Below are 19808 nucleotides of genomic sequence, written 5' to 3' on the forward strand. Positions count from 1 at the left end.
TTACTTGAGTCGAGCTAGGTCTAAACAAAGTATTAAGATTAACAAATCGAGGACGAGTATGACTTGAATAAAAGGTCGAGATTAAGTATGGCATGAATAATAAGCGAGATTGAGTGTGGCTTAGACAAGATTCACACATATCAATTGAGATGGATTTTGAATATCCTCATCTTGTTTGAGAGATCATTTGTTTAATAATGACATGATAATATTATAATATATTTTAGATTTAAAATTTTAAACATCATTACAAATTTAAACCAAAACCAACACAACCGAGTCATGGCAAACTAAGTTGGTAGGTATAATTTGATTGATAAGATATGAAATCTTAATTTTAATAAGCCAGATAATAATATAAATTTCAGCTCTTTTAACTATTTTTCTTCCAAATTTTATATTTTCATTAAACTTGAAATAAAATAATTGTAGTAAAATGGCAGAATCGTGACATGGGCCTTCTAGCTAGCCCAAACCAGTGACCAGCCCAATACCGTTGAGATACTATTTGTTTTGGGCCGCTTATGAACCCAACTTTTTTTTCTTTTTATTTATTTGAAAATGTTATTAGGTATTTAATTGTGACACTTTTGATGATATTCGTGTATTGATTATTAGTATATTATGTGTTTGTATTAATATAACATAAAATATAATGTATTAATTATTGTGTCCACAAAAATTGAGCACGAATCTTAAGAAAAAGGTTCAAAAGTTTGTTAAAATAAAAAAATCACGAAAACAAGTCACAAGTGTAGAAAGTTATCGAATGATCGAGAGACCCAAGAAACATTATCTAAGTGACCAATATTGAATGACTAAAACCGAGAGACAATCGAGTTACCTTACTCAATAGCCTCATTCGAGACATTCGAGAAACCTTCACGAGAATTCATGTGTCACTTGCGAGTCTTTATTATTTTCGCCGACAAATTTAAAAAAGAGCTCAAAATGATTATAGATGATTGTGGCTTTCTCTCCCTATGTAACAAATATACGCTTAGAACTTGATCACTATTATGATTATACTTTCTCTACATTATTTTCATTCATTTGAAAATTGACTTAAGTATCTAAGAGATTATACAAAAGGTCACTTGTGCCCCTAATAGATTTCTACCTTGCAGATCATCTCGCAAACTCATCGAGACATTTTTTTGTATAAATAAAATTATTGTTATATATAAATAATAATATTAATCAATACACGAGTAACACAAAATATATCATACCTTAAATTTGATTAAATAGAATGGTTTTATATAGAAAAATAAAGAGAATATGGATTAAAATGAAATAGAATGATTATTTTATTTCATCATTATATTTAATACAATCGTGAATAAAATGACGATTTCATTTCATTTTTATATTCAACACACTTTTATTTTAGTGAAATGGAATGACAAATATATTATAAAATTAAAATAATGTATGAAAATAATATTTAATTCCAAAAATAATAAAATTACTGAATATATATAAAAAAATATTTTCCCTTTTTTAGATAAAAATATTAACTAAAAATCGAATACAAGATAATTTTTATTTAATTTTAAATAAAATTAATTTAAAGGTTTTTCATCTATATTATAATAAGTATTTATTTATTATTTTAAATAAATAATCATCACTGAAAAACCTAATCTAAGGGCACAAATTGGATTTCCGTTTTCTATTTATCCTCTGGGGAAATGAAATCAGTCACCGCTTCAGATTAGGGTTTCTGATTTGGGACTCCCAGTTTGCAGTGGCTGCTGCAATCTTTTCTCCGAGAACTCGAATTCCGATCCAATTTCAGATGAAGCGTCGAATCTCCGAAGGTAACCCCAACGGGAAGGGGGAGAGAATTGACGGCTCAGGACCAGTCAATCACCACAGGCAGATGAAGAAGAACGTGATGAGATTGGGTGGCAGTGGGAGAGGCCTCTCGCTCGAAGCTTTCGCCAACGCGAAAACCAAGAATAACAACTACAACCCTGCCTTGATCAGTATGTTCCTGTTCGATTCTCTTCTTCGATTCTGTTGATTTTTGGGTTTAGGGTTTTTTGATATGAAATTTTGCGTTTTCCTGTTTAATGTCTTCTTCGTATTACTGAGTTCCATTCGGTCGACGTGATTTCTCGTAACTTGGTCTATAAATGTTTGTGTGTGTATATACTGCGAACAGACTCAGAAAATACAACTTTAAAGTTCAAATATGTGTACATTGGAATGCTCTGTACTTCTGAAGTCCACAAGTGTTGCTTCCAATGGTGCGCGTGTTAATATTTTAGGTAGAGTTTAAGAAGTAGATTTTTAACTGAAGGAATAAAACCTAGAAGTAAATCTCCTTGTAAGACAACATTGATCTGCACATGTATAATTGGCTTGGTGTGTTGTTGTATGCTTTGTTTGCTGTCTTAACTTGGTTTATAAATGTGCGTGTGCGTGTGCGTGTGTATTCTTTTTGGTTTCTCTTATCCATGTTAATGTATACTGCGAACAGAGAATAGTCTACGTGATTTAATGGCTTGTTTAGAGTTTGAGAAGTAGATTCTTAATTAAAGGAATAAAACCTATAACTATCCTTGTAAGACGACATTGGTCTGCACATGTATAATTGGCTCAGTATGTTGTAGTATGCTTTGTTTGCTCTGAATTTGTTGCAACTTGGTTTATAAATGTGTGTTTGTGTGTGTGTGTATTCTATTTGGTTTCTCTTATCCATGTTAGTATATACTGCGAACAGAGAATAGTCTATGTGATTTGATGTTTTGTTTAGAGTTTGTGAAGTAGATTTTTAATTAAAGGAATAAAACCTATAATTAAAATCTCTTTTTAAGCCAACATTGATCTGTAGATATATAATTGCCTTGGTGCGTTGTGGTATGCTTTGTTTGATCTGAATTTATGATTCTCAGACCCGCAAAAAGAATAAAAGGTTTTACTGTTCGCGTGTTGTGTTTTTTTTCTTTTTTCTTTTTGTTTCATATAGACCTTGATGAAGTGCATAGCATTCTCATTTTCTCCTGTCAAACATAGGGGCTTGTGATATTTTTTCCACTGTTTCTTGTACTGATACTTTTTATTGTTAAGTGTGGAAGGTTTTCGATATAACTGTAGAATACATATTGGAGTTGAACAGACATTGTGTAAAGAAAATATGTGCTTGAGCAATTATAATCACTTGGCAATTTAGTTGATTAGTCAAGAATGTTGTACCTCCTATTACTTGAAAGCAATGAAGAATCCTGAGAACTTGTGATCAAGTTCACAGGTCTGTGGAATGGGTTACTTCATGTACGTTAGATGCGGTTCATGTTGAGTCCATCAAGGAAATTTTGTCCATTCTTTAATTTTTCCTGAACGGGGTTGTATCTTACATTTTATATAGAAAGGGAATGCCTCTCTTATTCCCCCCCTCTTTATTCTTTTTTTTTCCCCAGAGAGACAAAGAGAGTTTTACAAGAATGCCAAATATATGCAGAAGTATAAAAAGTCACTAAAACAAGAAGGCGAACAGAATGATCCCCTTCCAGCTGCAAGACTGCTAGAGGTTTGTTATGTTGTATTTATGGTTTCATGTTTCCTTATTTATTTATACTAGCATTCTATATGATCTGAAGGTGTCCTAGCAATATAGATCTTAGAATCCCAGCTCGCATTACATCTTTTATTGCTACTGCAGAATGAGAACGAGAACAAGAATGAAAAAGCCAGTGAGATGAACCAGAAGAGCAAGAGAAACAGAAAGAAAGGTGCCCGAAATTTAGAAGAATTGTACAAGAAAAAGCGGGAGGAGGAAGAGAAGGCTACGATTGAAAGGGAAGCGATTATTCAAACAAAGAAGGAAGAAAGAGAGAGATCTGAATCTCGAAGAAAAGCTTTAAGGGAGAAGATGTTGAAGAAGACAAAATCAGGTCAGCCTGTGATGAAGTATAGAATTGAGCATATTTTGGAAACACTTCAAGGCTCAACTACTTGAGTTCTTGATATGCACTTCCCCTTAAGCATTCAACACTAATATGCACGCTCTGATCACCTCACTTTCACCTCACCCTCAGCAATGAAGATCCATAGAGGTGAATTCACTACTGACTGTTGTAATCTTTCTGTACTGGCTTGTGAGTTGGATTTCTTAGATTGGTTGTGAATGCTGGTGACTGATCAAACCAATTAAGAGAGTGGTAAAGAAATTTGGATTATTCACTACATTGTTCTCTATTTTATTGTAAAGAAGCTTCGATTATTGGATGCTTTTCTTTTCATCGTTGGTTAAACATTTGTAATAATGCTATTTTTTTGGGACGAAGAGCTAAATTATGCCATTATATTTTGGTTTAGAAGCTCATTTGGCCGTCGGATATCAAGAAATGTTAAGAAGAAATGTTAAAGTAGTATTTGTTAACTAATATATGGACTTAAAAAAAATAAGTTTCAAATACAAATATTTTTTATTATATTTATTAAATTTATCTGATAATTCACTAAAATAAGTTGGGTGATTGCTTATTTAGGATGATTTAGATAAATTTATTTTTTTTCAGGTATTTTATAGATAAGAAAAAATAATTCATCTTTTAATATATTTTAAAAAATTTAATAAATAGTTGGATATAAATTTAAATGGTTTATAATTTTATTTTAATTATTTTATATTTTAATATAAAAATTATTTTAATCTTATTTTAATATAATATTTTTTCTCTTATTTTAACAAATACTATTTAAATAAAATCAATGTGGCGGCTAATTTAGACATTACAATTTAAAATATGTTAAATAAATTATTATATTTTCAAATTTAAGGTCATGTTATAGTCTCTAATATGACTTACACAGTTTCTGTTTGGTCTTAATTCTTAAGATATAGTAATTTATTTGGTCTTTAAACCAAAATACAATTATTTATTTAACATTTCATATTTTTTTTCAAATAATATCACTAAATGCTAAAATATTTTGCAATTTTACAATAGTGTTAAACAAACACTTTAATCTTTGCGACGGGACACGGGAGATGGTCAATAATAAGGATTAAATTGACCTCAGGGATTCTCTGTAATTTTTTTGAAAATTAAGGGGCATTCCATTGTAATAAAGCTTCTCACGAGAGTGATTGTGTAATTTCCCAAAACCATAACCTTTCTATTTATACATCGCTTGCGGCAATTTATACATCGCCGTCGGTGGTAAACCCTAATCCGATGAATGTTGATCCGCATCCATCTGAGCAGCCGTAGCTTCGTTCTTCTTTGATCTCACTCTCTCTCTCCTTCCGGATCAAGAATCTGCTTCTTCGACACGTACGTCTAGGTTTTTGTTCTGCCTAAGGTACCGCACAATAGTAGTAGAAGAAACGATAGGCCGATGACGAAAACATTTTGGACTTGAGCTGCAACAACACTTTTGCGCTCTCGTAGGGGGGTTTCTCCTATGGGGTTGTTGATTGCGAGGAAGAATGTGCCAAAATGCTAATCTGAGGCTTTCTCATTCTTTTCTTAGTTCTTTGGTTATACATCCGACCGATTTGATGATTGAAGATCTATCTTTATCCATACAATTTCAAGAAATTAATACATACTCGTGCCTTTCTTCTTTAACAATCTCCCATAAATGAAGACCTGAAGAGCTGGTTGAAGACGAGCCACTTGTACTGCAAAATTGTTTGCAGTTGGATTCTTTTGATGCTTTAACATGAATGAAAGAACTTAGTCTCGATCAATTGGAATAATAATAAAAATAAAAATAAATTGTATCCCCGACCACATAGATTGAAATTTAGTTAATAAAAGTAATCTATGGTATTTTAATATTAAGTATTGAGTAACTTGATTGTGCCTCTTCTGTTTCATTTTAGGGTTGAGATTCAAATGTCATGGATTTAGGGAAGAAATATCACGCAATTTTGTGTCATAACAAACTCATATTAAATAATACAAAACATATTGTGCAATTACATGTGTATTGACCTAATCGAGTTCCAAAAGGCTCATTCCAAACAAATCCCATGATATGATAGATCTGGAAAATATTAGAAAAGAGTTAAAGAGTATTTATAGAGAAACCAAACAACTTAAGTAATTAAAATACTCGTAAGACTAACCATTATCTATTTCAGTTACTTTGTAGAATTGTTTTGTTCTACTTCTACATATTAAGATGTGACAAGGGCGTTGCTTAACCCTTAAGCTATAAGTTATTTTCTAGAAATGTTTTCTCCTAAATATTAAAACTTGTAAGTCGGTGTAAGTTTTGTGTATTGAATGTAGTTAGGTTTTAGAAGACGTGTACATGTTTGCTTTGATTGAATGGCAGGTAGCATTGAGCCATAGTTTTAGGCTTAGAAGAAGAAGTGTAGTTGCTTTGTGTGAAATGGTGGCGGCATTGACCCATAGGTTTAGACGAATTTTAGTTGCCTTGTATGAATGGTAGGTATAAAGTGATTATTGTTATTGAATGCCATGTGTTAGATAGAAAGTAGACCTCGATCTGCATATATATATATATACCCATCCATGAGCTCCAGATTTAGATGCTATCCATACTACCTATTTTTCTCTGAAAGCCAACCTCAAAAAGCTCTCAAAACTCTTTCCTTCTTGCATCGACAATGGGTCCAGGCGGACCAGGAGGACCAGGAGGTCCGGGCGGACCAGGGTTTGGGTTTGGTCCTGGACCGGGAGGCCCTGGAATGGGTTGGGGTCCTGGCCCTGGAGGCCCCGGAATGGGTTGGGGTCCTGGCCCAGGAGGCCCGGGAGGCCCCGGAATGGGTTGGGGTCCTGGTTTCTGGGGACCTGGTGGCTTCTTTGGAGGCTTTGCTAATGGTATATGCAATATGATAACCTCTTGGTAAGTGAAGTGCCATTCTTTTTGTTGGACTTGCTAATGCCTACATGTTTTACTGCCTAGTTGTACTTTTGCAGTCACATTGTTTCATTCGATTCCGTTCTGTTGCCTGTGTTGGGCGACACAGACAAAATGAGAGATGGGTGTGGACCCATGAGAGTGTGGGACCTCCAATTCCGCGTTGGGCAACATAAGAGTTGCCTGACGGACAACATAACACGACCCTTATTTCATTTGCTTCAATGCCTTCAGATGGGTGTCTAGAAATTTGATTACTATTATTATCCCTTCCGTAGAGTTGTGATTTTTATATATTTATTTTTACTATTTTCATAATGCAAAATTTTATTTTTAATGAAACTATTCTTTTATTGCTTTATAAAGTTAGATACTCTGAAATCAATTCTCTAAATGTCATTTTTTTTTAAGGTTTCTCCGAGTTTACAGGTTTAACAGCAGTTATCTTGTTGATAGCTTGGTCTGATTTGTTCTAATTTCATTATCTTGGAAACGCAGCTTGTCTTGCCTTTGCTGTTGCTGGTTGCTGCAGGATTGTTTTGGCAGGCCTTATGGGCCTCCTGGTGGGCCCCCACCTTACTGATCAAAACATGAGAGTGATCTATGGTTAGAATTGTCTCATCGGATCCTGAGTTTTTATCTAATATATGTTCTTGTATTCTATGGTTTGTTCCTAAGATAGATTGATGAATTCCGTGTTCTTCTATTATGTGGTTTGTTTAACTTGGTTGCTATTGTTACTCTCATTCAACTGTTTTATTGCTACACTAGGTACCCTGAGATTTGGTATAATTATAAGGAATATCTCTCATTTTTAAAGAATTACACTTAACCACTTTTACGATTCAAAAGTTTAATGACATTATTCCTTCATGTTAGATTAACATTTAAGTTTCTTAGGCTGCGTTCTTTTTGCTTTTTAATTTTCAGTTTTGAATTTTAAATTTATTTTCAATTTTCTATTTTGGTAGTCCGTTTTTAAAAAATTGAAAACGCATTCTCTTTGTCATTTTAAAAAATTATTTCTCAAAATAGAAAATTAGAAAACACGTTCTCTTTAAAATTTTAAAAATAAATTTTTAATGATATTTTATTTAATAAATTTAATTATTTAATAAATTAGAAATATTGAATGTTAATATATTATTAAAAATATATATATATTTTAAAGTTAATGGATTTTGTAATATTTTTTTCATTATAATAATAAAATATAAATAAATAAATATGTTTAGAGTTTAGAGTTTGTTTTGGATGTAAACACTTAAAATAATTTTTTATTGTTTTAAGTTTTTTTTATAATTTTTTTTATTTTTAAAAATATATTTTTAAAAACAACAAAGAGAACGTATTTTTATTATTTTAGAAAATTGAAAATTAAAAATGACTTGAAAATAACAAAGAGAACTCAACCTTAATAATTTTGATGCTTAAGAAAAGATTTTATCAGATCCTCTTGCATTGTTGTTACCAAAATGCCTTGATTTGCTTAAAAAGATTTTTTGGTGCTTAAATTAATAATCGGTGTTCGAAAGGGTACACACACTCGAGCTGAGGGCAAAAATGGAAGGGTGAAAAAGCCACTCCAATTTAGGGAAGGTTCGAATTGGGTATCATAATTCTCATCTCTACATCTGCATCTTTTTTTTCTTAATTTATATAAAAATAAAAAATAATTTATTTCTAAAATCTATTTTATATTCTTAAACATGTGTTTTTTCTCATCATATTATTTAACGATGAGAAATAATAAATCTAACACTATAAAAATATTTTTAATTTTTATACAAATCTTTGAATCTAAGTGGAAAAAAGGAAATTATATATTCACCTAAAATTTGTTCAAATGTGCGCGAATTGGATTTCCTTTGCTAAATGGCCAGTTGGCCACTGTCATAAAAGATTTATTCCTTTCATATTATGTTGCTATAATAGACTAATGATATTTAATGTGAAATTTTGGGTGAAAACCAGTGGTTGAAATTGTCATTTTTTTTTTTCCTGGGTAAAATGATTTGAGGGCTAAGCCTATAATTTAATTTTTATACTTTGATTATTTTTTTGGTATAACAATTCAATTTTTTTATTATTTTAATTATAATATCAAATTATACATTTTTGAGTCAATTGCACACTTTGCTAGCGTGGCAAAGGATTCGTGTTATTGACACACTTGAGCTTAATTGAAAAGTTATAGAAGTCATTTTTCGGTGGAGCGAGCATGTGGATTGTGGCGGTAAATGTGTCGTTGCTGGAGGCGAAGTACATGAGAGGCGAGGTGTTGTGGTGGTAGCAGGATAAGTCTGACTACGGATGGAAGGAGCACTAGAAAAAAGTCTTAGCGTGGCTACTGTGGCCTGCAAAGCAACCGAAATTGATTTTTTGCTTGTAGTGACATTTCTTTTCCTCTTTTAGTACCAAAAGCAAAGATTCAGTGGAAGCGCCAAGTAGTTCTACCACCACCACTTATAGCCATATTCGATTGTTGAACCTTTATCGAGGTTCGTTTCTAGTTTTTAACTTTTCACTTCTTGCTATTTATTTATCAATTCTTTATCAGTAGTGTGGGTGTATTGCACGCTTTCACTTAATTGAATTGAAAATGTATGGTCTAATTGTGTAATTGAAACAACGAAAAATTTAAATTGTCATGTAAAAAAAAATCAAAGTACAAGAGTTAAATTATGGGTTTGGCCAATGATTGAGCTTAGTCATTGCCAATTTCAGGTGTGCCTTGATCTTGCAGAAATGGGTTGTGGTTCTGATGCTGAAATTTTCCAACTGGTACGTGGCGCTCCACAAGCACTCATTTTCTTTCATGGATGCGTACCAGTTCCTGTAGTATTTCAGGTTTGTTGGGCAAGTGATGGGAAATACAAATTTGGCCTACTTCGTGTCTTCTCTAGTCACTCAGTTGTCGTGCACGATAATACGCATCGTTCTCGATGCGTTGTGCGGGCACTAGGGTCTGTAGTGTATGGTGTAGGAGTCGATGAGCATGGATAGCTTGCACAGTTTCTGAAACATTTGATCCGCCATGGACAGGACTATTAGCTTGATCGGACTGGGCGTTGACATGGTTAGGGGTTGAATTGTTGTCAAGGAGTGTTCTCCGTCGATGTGGTTGTCGATAGGGATCTCCATACTACCACATAGCACTTCTAATTAGTGCTGGGAGTGTTTTTATCTTGCTCAGTGGAGCCTAGGTAGAAACGGGGCCGTTTTGATCCCCAATGGCAATTTTGTAATTAAGAGGTGACACCAGTTGGCTCTTATTCTAAAAGCCCCTGTAATTGGGGTAATTGGTGTCATTTTTATAGTGCCCCCTTTGTAGAGGCTCTTTAATATTACAAGGGCTTTTACCCTCATTTTTTGTTCACCATGTGGCGCGAGCTGGTTGGTTCATGTGCTGCCTATTGGTTGGGCGGCTAAAAGTAGCGTTTGGAATACAACTAACGTGAACTTTGCGCATTTACTATAGTAAATACCTTGTGAAAAGGGTGCATACCCAAGGGAGAAAAACAAGGTTTGTTGGGAAGCGTAGCTGGGCCCACGCATCTGGAGAAAGAGGGTGGGCTTGTACTATGTGGGACCCATCTATGAGTTAAAATAGTCTTGAGTGGGAAGCACAACATTTAACCCAAATTCAAAATTCAAAATTCAAAATTCAAATTCAAAATTTGAACTCCAAAGAGTCACATGTCCAAAAAGTAGTACATGTATTAGGAGGTACTTAACACTAATTGTTAGACTAGTACTTGAAGCTCACATGCCATGTTTAATGTGCTTACGTAGAAATTTATTGCGTGGGCTTTAATACGTACTGTGTGCGTAGGCCGTTTAGTGCGTATTGAGCAAGAGAAGGAGGAAGAGAAATTTGCATCTAACGATGAGCCGGAGTGAAGGTTCGGTTAGGAGTGTTGATTCGAGAACGCCTTCGTTTGGAATTGGAAAAAAATCCTACCCCGTGAGGAAAAAGGGTGTACTTCCCAGGAGATTTGGTGCGGTGAATGCACCCCGCGTGTCATTTTATCACCATTATAGATATATCAGCGGGATCTGCGACGAAAGGATTTGCTCGTCTAACTTTGTGACAATGGGGGTCTCATACTCGGATTATTTGAACTATCCTTTGCTGGGTCCTGGCGTGAACGAGCGTAGCGGGCGACGCATTAGGATACAATCACTTAACATCAACGGCTTTGTGACTCTGGAAGGCCAACTGAGAAGGATGGAAGCTGTTGCACTGGGCATTCCCAACCAAGACGGCGTTGTTGTGATGGATTAAGCCCTCGAAAACCACTCTGCATGCAAGTCTGGCGTTGGGTGCCTGTACATCATGCTGGATCGCGAACCCAACCCTGTGTTAGCACCTGTAATCAACAAACCTGAAGTACTACGGGAACTCATACGCGTCCATGAAAGAGAATGAGTGCCCGTGGAACGCCACATACTAGTTGAAAAATTTCAACATCAAAACCACGATCCACTTTTGCAAGATCAAGGCGCACCTGAAACTGATGATGACCAAGCTTATCAGGGAGATACCATTATGGCCATCAGAGATAACTTCCTCACAGATTGGTTCACAATAGAAGACGTAGATGTTTGGCACTACGGGATGCTGAGAAAATGGCTCTCGCATTGTGTAGGACGGCATCGACTATGTCGACAGTGTCATTAAGGAGAGCTAGGGCTACAAGTGGGTTGAGATGGGCCCATTCAGAAATTCACGTCATGAGCTCCATGACGGGCCCGTCCAGGTAACACCCCGTTTTTCTCTTACCGAGCGTGTCATTATGCTGGGGCCCAAAATATACATAAATTATTTTTTTTTCTTTCTCGGTACATAACTTAAACCTTAAGTACCGAATTCCAAACAAAACCCCCAGCAAATCATTCACAATGCATAAGCGATAATCGAAACCTGATATGGTACATACCTGAATTCACCTTATTTTATATCATAAAGAATTCGTACCATATTTTACATCATATTCTCAAATATAAAATACATGGAGATTTCATAAACATTCTAACAAGACTAATCATCAATAAAGCATAAGCTAAAACATATCCGAATCAGCTCGCTGAATCCATCGGCCACGCCATCACGTACCGTCTCATCTCAACCTACTCATTTCCTAAGCTGCAAGTCTAAACTGGAACGTTGAATGTTCCAGGGGCATAATCCATTAGAAGATGAAACTTCTAGTGAGGGTCCAAAAACATATATATATATATATATACGAATGTATGATGCAATAACATAAACAACATTTGCCCTTAATGTAACTTCTCAGGCCCAGTAGCCCGGCATGGAATCCTAAGCAAACCCCGAACCTCTGCAGGATAAGCCTAACGTTATTCCATCATTGCCCTAGGGGAATTACGGCTACACTCTGGGGGCGACATCCCATTCTCATGCACAAATATCAGTATGACAATAACATTATGTCATGCAATTATCACGACCTTCCATGCAATATAAAAAAAATGAATATTGCATTCATAATGACATGCATATATAGCAAATATATCATGAATATGAGTTCTTGGGAGAAAACCACTCACAAAACTATAGTTAGGATAGGAAAACTCACATTTACCCAAAGATTTAAGACACCTCGAAAAGCGCGCATCACTTCTATATGCATGCCCGACCTCGATTCTTGTGCCAACTCTCAAAAGTTGCACCAATCACATCATCTCGATCACCTCAATCATAAAAGTAATATTTAATCACTAAATATCCTCAATATTTCATTTATTTCATTTTTTTCTTCATTTTTCTCATTGTTTCCTTCTAAAAATCTTAATAAATACCATCGAGACTTTTTCTCAAATCTAACTCCACAACAATTTATAATAGACTATGAACTTCAAGGGAAAAATACTAAAATTACCCGGATGTTGCGTTTTCACGCAAAATGAGGCTCTTTGATGCAAAAATCGAGACATCGGGAAGCCCAAACCTAGATATTTTTGCATAAACCTCCATAAAACATTTTTCTGGATTTTTAGGAATTTTTTTTGGATTTTTCCCAAGCCCGCACGCGCTAGGGCGACTTGGCGCGCGTGAGATGCAGCGCGTGACCGGCACGCGCCGATCGTCTTTTTCGGAGACGGTCGTGCCGGCAATTTGAGGTGGCTCCACCCCTCGAAAGCCCTCATCCATTCGATCAAGATGGCATGGGTTTGAGCTCGAAATAAGGTTCGGAAGACCTCCAACCGACCGGCCAAAGGCTCGGCCAAGGCGCTCGCCTCCAACTCCGGCGAAGACTCGAACAGCCACTAAACCTTGACCAAAATGCATCAAAATCTCCAGAAATTATCTTCAAGTTGTGGGCAACAAAAGCCCCATGATTTGAAGTCCCAATTTGTTCGATATAATGGCCGATTTGAAGCTCCCCCATTCCAGTTTTGACATTCGCGAAAGCCTATTTATAGGCAAAATCGAGCTCCCAAAAGCTCTTGCTCGACCAACCCATTGTCTTAGGAACATTTACCTACCCTAGATCGACCTCGAGGCACCCTTATCCCATCGCAAAAGCGAGTTATAGGTGCTCTTTTGCGCAACCATTTTTGGTTGCTTTTTCTTGCTTTTTCGGCCACCATAATGGCTGTTGTCGGGCAAGCTCTTTACAAAAGATGCTCCCCTGACCAAGCCTTGTGCAACGCTATGGCCAAAATCGGCCATGGTCGACTGGCCATGTGCTGGTTATTGGCCAAACTTTGAAAAATTACATTTTGGCCCCTCAACTTTTAGCCTTTCTTATTTTGGCACTTTTTACTTAACCCTTCTACTTTCTATTATTGCCATTTTGCCCCCAAGTCCTAAAACATCAATTTGACCCCTGAAGATTCTGAGAAATTATCGTTTTGACCTCCCTCTGGCAATTTCAAAAAACTACACTTAGGCCCGAATATTCATTTTGGTCTTAAACCTTTTCGTTTCTTTCTGAAACCACTGAAGGGTTGTTCCTTATGAAAAATCGAAGCCCCCTTAAGCTTCCATTGATTTCCCGAAAGTCGTTTATAACAATTCGGTATTGCAACCTAATTGGCAGCTACATTTTAGTTGTACCGAAAATTGTTCCTGATCCTATTTTTTTCGGCCCCATAAATCTTATTTCAGGGTGCTTGTTAATTCCATGCCATTTTCCTTTGGCATCTCGACTCCAGGGCACTCCCGGGAGTTGATTTGGTTATTTATATGTAATAAATTGTCGTTATACCCTTAATTTATCCTTAAATTCCATTTTTGCCCCAAGATAAATTACCCTTGAGTCATCTAAAATTTCTCGAGTATTACACATGGCCCTTCTAAAAAGACCCTCATTATCATTGAGTCTGACCTAGTTGGACCCAGGACCATCTGTTTCGAAAGTGGACTCGGCCCACTGCGGACACGATCCAGCTAACCATAGAGCAGCCGGTACAACTCACGGTCTCCACAATATAAGCTGTTAGGTTTGAATAACAATGGCACCAACACCAAGAGGGGGTGAATTGGGTTGTTTTTAAAAACTTAGTTGAACTTGAAAATCCTTTTGATGAAAAATGAGATTTTAGTGTAAATGAGGATTAATGAAATGCTTGGAACAATAAATGAGACAAAGAGTACAAGCAAATAAGAGACACAACGATATATAATAGTTCGACTTAAACCAAGCATAATCCACTACCTTAGTTCCTCACTAAGGATTTTTCAATCAATCCACTAAAAACCTTCTATCTCTTCGGATAAGCCCTTTAGCAGCAAGATAGGAAATTACAACCTCTTGCTTAGACAAGCAATCCTTCTAGCATCAAGCTATGTATTTCAACCTCTTGCTTCAATAAGTAAGTCATCTAGCACAACAAGGTAGGAATCAAAATCCTTTTATAAGCAATGTAGGCCCTCTAGCAAAATAAATTAGGAAAAAAAAAAGAGATACAAGATAAGAGAGGATCTGAGAAACAAAATTCTCAGTTACAAATTCTCTAAAAAATAAAGACAAAGCTTGATAATGAATTTAAGAAAATGAATACAAAACCTTAGATAGAAACTAAATATACTAATGAAGCACAATAATGAGTTTAGCACTCGGGAGCTTATAATGTAATCTCTTGGTTGGTTTGAATCATCCATTGATTTGTATTTATAGTCTTTTGAAAGCCCATTCACAAATCTTGTCGTTGGTGGTGGAAAAATCACTTTGGGTGAGTGAAAAAACTAGTCGTTACATGTTGTCTGCAACGAACCGGTCGACAAGTTGTGATGCAGAGGTGATTGACAGCAAACAACTGAGAGCATGTCGAGCAACCGGTCGACAACATTGTTAGAACGGGTAAGTGCTATGACACACACCAAGAGTGGGGGTGAATTGGTTATTTTAAAAATCTTAATAGAACTTTGAAATCCTTTTGATTGAAAATAAAAACTCAATGCAAGTGAGGATAATGAAATGCTAGCAGTGATAAACAAATCAAAAAACATAAGTAAGAGAGAACACAAAAATTTATAGTGGTTCGGCTTAACCCAAGCCTAATCCACTACTTTAGCTCCTCACTAAGGATTTTTTAAACCATCCACTAAAACCCCTACTTAAATCAAGTAGGTCCTCTAGTCCAAGACTAGGAAAATACAAAACCTCCCACTCAAATGGGCCCTCTAGCTACACAAGCTAGGAAGAATAAGAAATATAGAATATGAGAGAATCTAAGAGATGAATCTCTTAGTTACAATGTCTCTCAAGATTAAACAAGGCTTAAATGAATGTATCAACAATAATAGAACAAAGCCTTGGAAAGAAAAGTATAACAATGAAAGTACAGAACACTGTAAGCTCGACTAAAATGATTTGTAATTTCTAGATCAACTCATTTCCATCCATTAGCCTTCTCTTGATCATCCTTGAGTTGTATTTATAAGCTTCCCAAAAGATTGAAGAGAAATGTAACCGTTTGTGACCGTTAGAGATTGAAAAACTAGCCGTTGGAAGCTTTCTGCAAAAGATTTAGTCGACAGAAGAAAATGCATAGTTGACTATTTTTACAAATAAAACAAAACATAGTCGACAGACAAAAACGCATAGTCGACTATCTTATAACACAAATTTTCCATAGTCGACAGACACATAAACATAGTCGACAGATGTAAAAATATGAAGAGGATTTTGAATTTTATGAACAAAAATAGTCGATAGATGAAAAGCCATAGTCGACTATCCTTACATGATAGTCGACAGATCCAAAAATAGTCGACAGAAGCCTTAAATAGTCGACTATCCTTATGCATAGTCAACTATCCTTAACAACATAGTCGACTATTTTCAAGCATAGTCAACAGAATGAACCACATAGTCGACTATCCATTTGAAAAGATTTAAAACTTAACAACTCCTCATTTTGATTCTTTTGAAAGCAAATTAAGATTATCAAAAATATATTTATTTTGAATCAAAACACACTCAACCACATTTCAACATTTCTCCTATATAAATTTTCATAACTTTGCTTCAAGGAGATTTAAAGATTGATTTTCTCATACATATAATCCATATAGTAGAGATTGATATTTTGCTCTTGGTAATAAAATAGTTTTGATAATAACTATATGAAAATTCGACAGGTCCATATAGCCAGTTGACAAGAAGGAACAAACAGTCGACAAATTAGAATATATATTAGAATTGCTTGAGGATTCAATTCATAACAAGTAAATGTCCACATTTTTTTTTATTTATATTTTACCTTCCATTTACTTTAATACATAAATGTAAATAAGAAAGTACCTAATGCGTGCCGAATGCAGCAAATAATAAAATTACTCTACTTACAATTAATAGTAATGGCAAGTAAAGGTTGATCCACAGAGACTAGTAAATTAAATTTAATATCACAATTAATTAATAAAAGGAAAATGGGGTTTTTTTAATGTTATAGAATAATTCAAAAGAAATATAATTGAGAAACAAACTTTAATTGAAGACAATATCGATTCAAGGAAAAATTACTTACGGTTGCAAATTGATCACTGATCTCTAATAGATATATTTTCTATAATCAAATATTTAACCAAATATTGTCAACAAGCGAGACAAGCTTTACCTTCTCTAATTTAATTAATCTCGGTCCAGCACCCAAATTAATCCTTACCAATAAACCAATTGGTATTAAGCAATCCTCATGAATTTATTGATAGCATTAGGAACTAAGGAGTTAAAGATGAATAATAATCGACAAGTGTCAAATTATTTAATTCATTATATGTTTCTCTTAAACAAGCAACAAAAACTGTGATCATAATTGTTTTGTTTAATTGCCACTTCAACTGAACATCATAACAATTACGGATTATGGATTCAATTTACCTATAGACTACATAATTCAATCAATTAATAGGCCTTTTTAATTAACTAAATCATGCAATCATTAACATGAAATATAAAGAAACACAGATACTTGAATAGAAAAATAAGATTAAGAACAAGATCTCACAAACTTACAAACCATAATGAAATTTCCTTGAATCAACTTACAGATATTAGCTGAACATGATGAAAGAAGTGCAAAAATCTATAAGTGTCTTCCTTTCTCTCTTCATATCTTTTCCTCTCAATCCATCTCCCTTTTATAGAGGATGGTTACAATTTTCAATTCAATTAGGTTGCTAAACTTAATTAGGCTACCTAACTTAATTTGGCTACCAAATTCAAAGTCTTCCCTAGAATTCCAGCACATGTTTTAGCTTGGAACATAATATTTAACTCCTTCTAGAAGTTAGAACAAGACTTTACAAGCCATGCAAACTTAATTGATTTTTCAGCTCCAAAATTCCAGCATGTATTACAGACCATTTTTGGATAGGAAAATGATTTTTATTGACTTTGGTTCCTTCATAAGAATTGTATCTTGTGATTTTTAGATGAATTTTAGCTTTTGAATCACCTCAATTGGATATCGGAAGCCTTAGATACACCCTTTTTAATTTTCTGGTTCGAGTAGGAATTCTGCTTTGTAGCTTCAGATTTTTTACACTATTTTGAAAGTAACGTTTGAAAACTCAAACGAAATTAGATCTTTTCCCATAATACCATTCTGGAAAGATCAGAAAATCTACTTCAAGTTCACTGAAGAGCATACTTTCATTCTAGAATTTCTTCCAAGTCAAAAACCTGCAAGAAGCTTAGAAGGTCATTATTAAAAATACTGGAAATTTTGGTTTTTAAACATAACTTACTAAAACTTTATCACTAATGTCTTATACATAAAAGATTATCACAAACAAGCACCATAAGACATAAAACATATTAAATAGACTAAATGTAAGGGGAATAAAATTATTAAATTATGAGCTTATCAGTACCCCCATTTGGATTTAATAAAAATATCCAAAAAATCAAAATCCATATCAATAAGAAAGTAGAATTTTGATTTTAGTACAAATTCAGAATTTAACAATTTTATCACTCCCAAAATACATACTTTCTATTTCTTGAAAAATTCATTAAAAGTTATTTTAACAACAATAAATATTAACTATCAAAATATCGGGAGATAGTTTTTCAAAATAAAAATATTTTCTTATATGTCTCCTTATAATACGCTAATCTTCCAGACATAGAAAAATATTGAAACCTTATTAAAAGGAGTTTCGAAACATGATGCATGAAAAACTTATTTCGAAATATGAGATTAACTTAAATGATTTTTCATATTTAAGATTGATTTTTCATCAAACACATTTATGTTCTAGTTGGTCTTTTGACTTAGAACAATTTTACCTCTATATTGACCAACGACTTCAAAACTAATTTGAAAATTATTTTAGAAAATTCTTTTAAGATAAATACTTGACTTTGCAAATCTCCAACTAATATAGAAAATCATAAATCATTTTAGTTTTCATTTTAACAAAGCACTTGAAATTGATTTTTGTTGAAAACCATAAACTTAACTCATGACTTGAGGATAAAACAAAGTATTATTTTTCATAATCAAAACTAAACACAAGTGTAAAACATTACAAGCGTCCCTTGACTTCATCTCTAAGCAAGGAATAAGAATGAACCAGAATGCCAGTACGGCAAAACCTATTTAATGTCGATGGGATGAACTGTCTGTGTAACCCAATCCTATTAAATGTTAATGTTAATTTTATTAAGATTGAATAGGAATGTTAATTGTTAATTATGCTTGCATGAGAATGGTGCATTAAATGCTACTCTTTCCGCTCTTTGTTAAGGAGTTAATTGTTAAGGGTTTAGGGTTTAAAAAATAAAATGTGAAATACAATGTAACAAATTTCATTGTTTTATTGATTATAAAACGTTAAATGACTATTAATTACAGTGTTAATGCCCCATTGTCCCTGCTATCTCACACCAAGTACACCATCAGTGCATTATCCAATAGATTACTGTATCAACCAGACACTTCACCGTCCTGGTCCCTAAACCTAACAATTGAACACGATCAACCGACACTCAGCCAGATATATCGGTTCAACAGAATGCGAGACTTAACATGCTGGTCCTCAAAATTAAAAGTTTGCCGGCACACCACATAGAACCTGTTGATTATGTCCCAATGGACGTGGCATCCGACATACAATTGGACGATTTTGTTGTCAACATCAAACATGTCAGTCAGGCCAGGTGCTGACATAGGGTAGGGTTCGCGGTCTAGCACGATGTACAGGCACCCAATGCCAAACTTGCACGTGGAGTGGTCATCGAGGACCTGATTTATCACAGCATCGTTGCCTTGGCCGGGAGTGCCCGATGCAACAGCTTCCATCCTGCCCGACTAGCCTTCCAGAGTCACGAAGCTGTCGATGCTAAGTGACCGTATCCTAATGTGTTGCCCGCTACACTCGTTCATGCCGGGACCCAACGAAGGATAGTTCAAATAATCCGAGTGTGAGGCCCCTATTGTCACCAAGTTGGATGGGCAAATCCTTTTGTCGTAGA

The 19808-nt window shown here is 34.6% G+C and overlaps 2 protein-coding genes across 2 annotated transcripts; both read left to right on the plus strand.

Moving 5' to 3' along the window:
* Window positions 1-1665: 1665 nt before the first annotated feature.
* Window positions 1666-4194, plus strand: LOC127796383 (rRNA-processing protein FYV7). The gene is made up of 3 exons (XM_052328484.1): window positions 1666-1991; window positions 3429-3538; window positions 3671-4194. The coding sequence occupies exons 1-3, from the start codon at window positions 1802-1804 to the stop codon at window positions 3965-3967; spliced, it is 597 nt and encodes a 198-aa protein (XP_052184444.1). The 5' UTR covers window positions 1666-1801; the 3' UTR covers window positions 3968-4194.
* A 2298-nt stretch (window positions 4195-6492) lies between these two features.
* Window positions 6493-7595, plus strand: LOC127796416 (uncharacterized). Its single transcript, XM_052328551.1, has 2 exons — window positions 6493-6834; window positions 7348-7595. The coding sequence occupies exons 1-2, from the start codon at window positions 6596-6598 to the stop codon at window positions 7430-7432; spliced, it is 324 nt and encodes a 107-aa protein (XP_052184511.1). The 5' UTR covers window positions 6493-6595; the 3' UTR covers window positions 7433-7595.
* The last annotated feature ends 12213 nt before the right edge of the window (window positions 7596-19808 follow it).

The sequence above is a fragment of the Diospyros lotus genome, chromosome 3, assembly GCF_014633365.1.
Source record: "Diospyros lotus cultivar Yz01 chromosome 3, ASM1463336v1, whole genome shotgun sequence".
Taxonomy (NCBI): Eukaryota; Viridiplantae; Streptophyta; class Magnoliopsida; order Ericales; family Ebenaceae; genus Diospyros; species Diospyros lotus.

Coding starts and splice junctions, on each gene's coding strand:
- LOC127796416 (XM_052328551.1), top strand. CDS start 6,596: ATGGGTCCAGGCGGACCAGGAGGACCAGGAGGTCCGGGCGGACCAGGG. Junction 6,835..7,347: donor TGCAATATGATAACCTCTTG/GTAAGTGAAGTG, acceptor TTGGAAACGCAG/CTTGTCTTGCCTTTGCTGTT.
- LOC127796383 (XM_052328484.1), top strand. CDS start 1,802: ATGAAGCGTCGAATCTCCGAAGGTAACCCCAACGGGAAGGGGGAGAGA. Junction 1,992..3,428: donor CTACAACCCTGCCTTGATCA/GTATGTTCCTGT, acceptor TTTTTTCCCCAG/AGAGACAAAGAGAGTTTTAC. Junction 3,539..3,670: donor CAGCTGCAAGACTGCTAGAG/GTTTGTTATGTT, acceptor TTGCTACTGCAG/AATGAGAACGAGAACAAGAA.